Source organism: Argentina silus (assembly GCF_951799395.1).
Source record: "Argentina silus genome assembly, chromosome: 10".
NCBI lineage: Eukaryota > Metazoa > Chordata > Actinopteri > Argentiniformes > Argentinidae > Argentina > Argentina silus.
The window spans coordinates 9,381,840-9,386,582 of NC_139664.1; the positions used below are offsets into that span (position 1 = coordinate 9,381,840).

The 4,743-nt window shown below is 44.0% G+C and overlaps 1 protein-coding gene across 1 annotated transcript in view; it reads right to left on the reverse strand.

The window, feature by feature from the left end:
• Nucleotides 1-3,715, reverse strand: part of efna1b (ephrin-A1b) — a 12,641-nt gene extending 8,926 nt beyond the window's left edge. Inside the window, exon 1 of the mRNA XM_083679336.1 lies at nt 3,446-3,715. Coding sequence (XP_083535462.1) covers nt 3,446-3,543 — 98 coding nt within the window. The 5' untranslated portion in view covers nt 3,544-3,715. The remainder of the gene's footprint in view (nt 1-3,445) is intronic.
• Between the last annotated feature and the right edge of the window lie 1,028 nt (nt 3,716-4,743).

The following is a 4,743-nucleotide window of genomic DNA, read 5'->3' on the forward strand; positions in this document are numbered from 1 at the left end:
AAGAGAAAAAGAGAGAGAGGCAGTCAAACATAATGTAATAACAAGCTAGAAGAGACCCAGCTGGTGAGGGAAAGCGAGGGAGTTGAGATGGAGAGAGGAACAGACAGGTACAGACAGAGGAAGGGAGAGAGAGAGGGAGGGAGGGAGGGAGGGAGGGAGGGACACAGCTGAGAGATGAGTATAGTAACAGGGGGAGCGTGGAATGCTAGATGCTAATATTAACACACACAGACTCCTCCCTTGTGCCCCCCGGAGTGTGTGTGTTTGTGTGTGTGTGTGTGTGTGTGTATGTGTGTGTATGAGTTACTGATTTATCAGCTCTCAATAATATCGTCTACAGTAATGGCCACTCCCTTTTACTGACGTTGAAGTGAGGGCAACTTACAGTACACGCCTGCTCTCGGTCAAAAAAAAATAATCACTTCCAGTAACAAGGCATTGCGCCAGAACTAATGATTAAGGCTGTTGGATCAGCCAGACAGAAGCTCTCTTCCCCTCTCTCTCGCACGCACACACACACACACACACACACACACACACACACACACACACACACACACACACACACACACACAGGCAAAGACATGTAGTAGGGTAAAAAAACAAGGCTAGAACAGGCTGTGAAAAACACGTCTCTCCGCCTGTCATCTATCAGACGGACGACTACACACACACACACACACACACACACACACACACACACACACACACACACACACACGTGTCAACTTCCTGCAAGGCAGAAGCAAAGGATTAAGTCCTCATTGGTAATTCATACTGTTTCTGATGAATACACACACAAGAATGGACATGTACAGTAACACACAACTTCAGTTCAGATACTGTCTTATATAAAGTATACACACAATATAGAGGGCTGTGTGTTGCCATCTGGAAACTCTCCCCTTCACACATCAGTTAATACAATCACACCAACAATCAATTAGCATCAATTAGCCACAGGCCTCTGAGCCATTCACTCCCATAGTGATCAATTCAGCCATTCACTGACTGGTTGACTGATTGATCATATGTGATGTATCAGGTGGAGTGAGTCTCTGTGTAAAGTGAGACACCTGCTAGAGGACCATATTGGGAATTTGGGCAGAAAGAAGATGGAAAACTGCAGAGAGAGAGAATGAGTGATTGAATAAAGTAAATAAAGAGAGAAACTCTGGGAATGAGGGATTAAAGAGGTGCGAGAGAGATTATACAGTAAAAATGTGTTAAAAATAGTGTACAGGCCAGCAGATTATGAGGATTTACTGCATTTTCTCCTTCTGAAAACTTCCATAAGTCTGATTGACTGGAACTAAATCTACTTGTGATTTTCCGAGATTTCAGATAGACTTCTGGGAAGAATCAGTATGTGTCTTTGTGAGAAAAGGGATTAGATTACACACACATCACTTAATTGGGAGGACCATCCAGATTTTTTGTGGAAGAATGTTTTTTTGGAAGAATAAAGAATAAAGAATGTGTGTCCTCTGTGTGTGTGTGTGTGTCCTCTGTGTGTGTGTGTGTGTGTGTGTGTGTGTGTGTGTGTGTGTTCGTGTTCATCCGTGCACACATGTTAACAAGTGTGCGCGCACCCACGCATGTGTTTGTCTATATATGTGACGATACATATCTATATGTCTGGTTATGTGTGTGTCTGTCTGTCTATCTTTAGTCAGCTATGAGAGGGATTAGTGTTATATTATGGTTTTGCTGCTTGTGCTTATACTCGGCTCTAAGCCAAGTTTGAGTGATAATGTAGTCCAGGACTGGATTAGAGAACACAAACATGTGTGTGTGTGGTGTGGTGTGGTGTGGTGTGGTGGTGTGTGTGTGCGTGTGGGTGTGGTGTGGTGTGTGTGTGTGTGTGTCACACTGTCCACTCTTGCACTACCCGGCCCTTATCAGCGATTCTCACTTGACCCAAAACTCTTCATTCTCTTCTATCCATCATCCCTGCTCTTTTCTCCAAATGACCTAAAAATAGTTGGGTTCAGATTTCCTCTCTCTACAGTTCTCTTCTTTATCCTCTCTTTCCTTAACAAGGAAGTCGTGTTCTCTGCTCATGTCCTTGTCTCTGCGGTGACTCAGGTTGAAGTCAGATTACTGCGGGATAGGTATCTACATCACCTCACTGACTCACACCGACAAACCCATGACAACTCATGACAACTCATGACAGGGCATTTGCCAACACTATGTCAGTGTCATTAACCAATTATTATGAGACTTCAGAATTCCCCTTGGAGAAATCTTTTTTAGCTCTATCGTCGCTGGTAAAGGGCAATTACGAAGACACAGAGAGGTAACCTAATCAAGACAGGGCTGAAAGGCCATAATGGCTTTTCCCCTTGAGTCCTGGTAGCTCATTTTCATCGACCTCACTCTGATGATACGACGATGACCCCCATCGTCTTTTATTCCACCCCTCTATAAAATAATACATCCCTTCATTCTCTCTTTCTACAGTTCCGCGCTAAAAGCTCAATAAATCGTGCTACCCACTTGCGCCTGTCAAGCCCCATCGATCCCACTGAGTGGTCGGATTGCATTACATTTGTGACCCCAAAACAATCACCCCCCCAACACACATACACACACACACACACACACACACACAACCACACACATAGCCAGTGTCAGAGTGAAGAGAAGCGCACAGACGGCCTCTTGGCCTACGCTGCTCGAGTTTGTGTATGTCAGGCTATTTATTACAAGATGTCTGTGTGTGTGTCTGTGTATTGCGGGTTAAATATAGGGTTGATTCTGTCTGTCCATCTGTCTAGGCATTCGGGCATTCGCTTCCAATACGCCCCGTGCGCAACGGCGTAATTACAATCCTGTTACCCGGGTTAAAGGAGGAACCGGAGCCCTAATTGAATAAGTCAGATAGGAAGGTATACAGTACATTATATAAACAAATATAATAAAATAAAAAACAATTACGTGCTGTAGGCTAATAACAATTGTATGTTTGTCTTCTTTAAACCGATAGGCTTTCATAACAATATCGCACACGTCTCCAAAGGCCCTTGTCTTGCCTATAGGCCTGCTTATGAATGCACTAAAGTAAGGCACAAAATCAGCCTACGTGAAGCAGTAGTAAGGCAAGGCAGTAACAGGTCCTAGAAAAACCCTACGAAGTTTGTCAAGACTTAAAGAATAACCTCTATAGCGCCACAAGAGCAGTGGGCAAATCTGGCGAGGCAGATGTGTCCCGCGCGGGATGTAAATTAACCGCTTGACCCTGTACAGAGCAATCACTCACACAAGATAAGTTCTGATAAGAAGACTCTCTCAAACACACATATTTGCATCCAATGTGAAACGAACGTGGGTAGACAAACAGCATGAAGTGAAGCTGAAAAAACAAAACTTTATATCATTCTCTCTTTCTCTCTCACACACACACACACACACACACACACACACACACACACACACTTACTTTGGGTTTGTGCTATTCCAGAAGACGCTGTGTCTCTCTGCAGTAGCGAACCAGGCTCCGAAGCTCACGGCCAAACAAACGAGCCACACCAAATCCATAGCTCTGCTTTAGGACAATATCAATAACGGAAGAAAAATATATACGTTGAAAAAACACCTCTGTTATTGCAGAAGAGGTATGTGCAGGATCTGCACACAGTCAAAACAAGTAACGTTGTTTTGAATACCAAAAACGCAACTTTTTAAAATAAATGTGGGGTAGAATTGTCTCTCTAGGCTGTTATGGCTCTGTGTGGTTGAGATCAGCGCACGTTGTCTGTTTTGTCTAGCTGGAGCACCGCCTTGCCCGGGGTTTGAACCAATAGCAAGCAGACAATATCTAAATGCGCCTCCTCCTCATTAGAGTAACAGGCGCACCGCGCTTCCGTGGCCAAGCAACTAGAGACGCCAGAAACAGCATCCAATCGAGTATAAATTAATCACAGACTTATTTGACTGAGCGAGTTGTTTTGCCAAAATCTTAAACAGTTAACTTTTGTTCTTATCAATCATGCATAACTATTTACTGCACAGTCAAGCGTAATATATTGGGCCGATTGAGCCCAGCCCGTATCATATTTAATACATTGATTAAACTTCTCCTGATGGAGTATCAAGCCTACAGAGAATAAGCAGATAATAATGCTGATGATTGATTGACTATTTGACAGTAAAAAAAAAAGGTTCCTAACATTCAGGACTGATGTGATTCTTTTAAATGGACGGCACTGTAGGCTATTATCTACAATTCCTCTGTACTGTAGGTTGTTACGAATGCTGGTCTGAGTCCGTAAGTCAGATGTGCTGTCCAATTGAATCATTAAGATCAGTGTAGCTATTCCCCAGGGTTCCCAACAGCCTTGTCTCTAGGAACAAAATGTAAGTTAGCGCCATTCTACCAAACATACATGGATGAACTGAGATTGTGTTTCTGAGTTAGCCTGGATCATGTGTCCAGGGGGCTCATATGAGATGTCTGTCTCATATAAGCCAAGCTCTGTGTATGTGTGTGTGTGTGTGTGTGTGTGTGTGTGTGTGTGTATGTGTGTGTCTGTGTATGTGTGTGTGTGTGTGTGTGTGTCATCCTCACCATGTGTGTGTGCATGCTGCTGACTACCTGTGGAGCAGATGGTGGCAGAGTGCATGTGTTTTAGGTGTGTGTGTGTGTGTGTGTGTGTGTGTGTGTGTGTGTGTGTGTGTGTGTGTATGTGTGGAGTCGAGTTGACAGGGTGTCTGACTGAGCTGTCCCCCAGGCTGGGC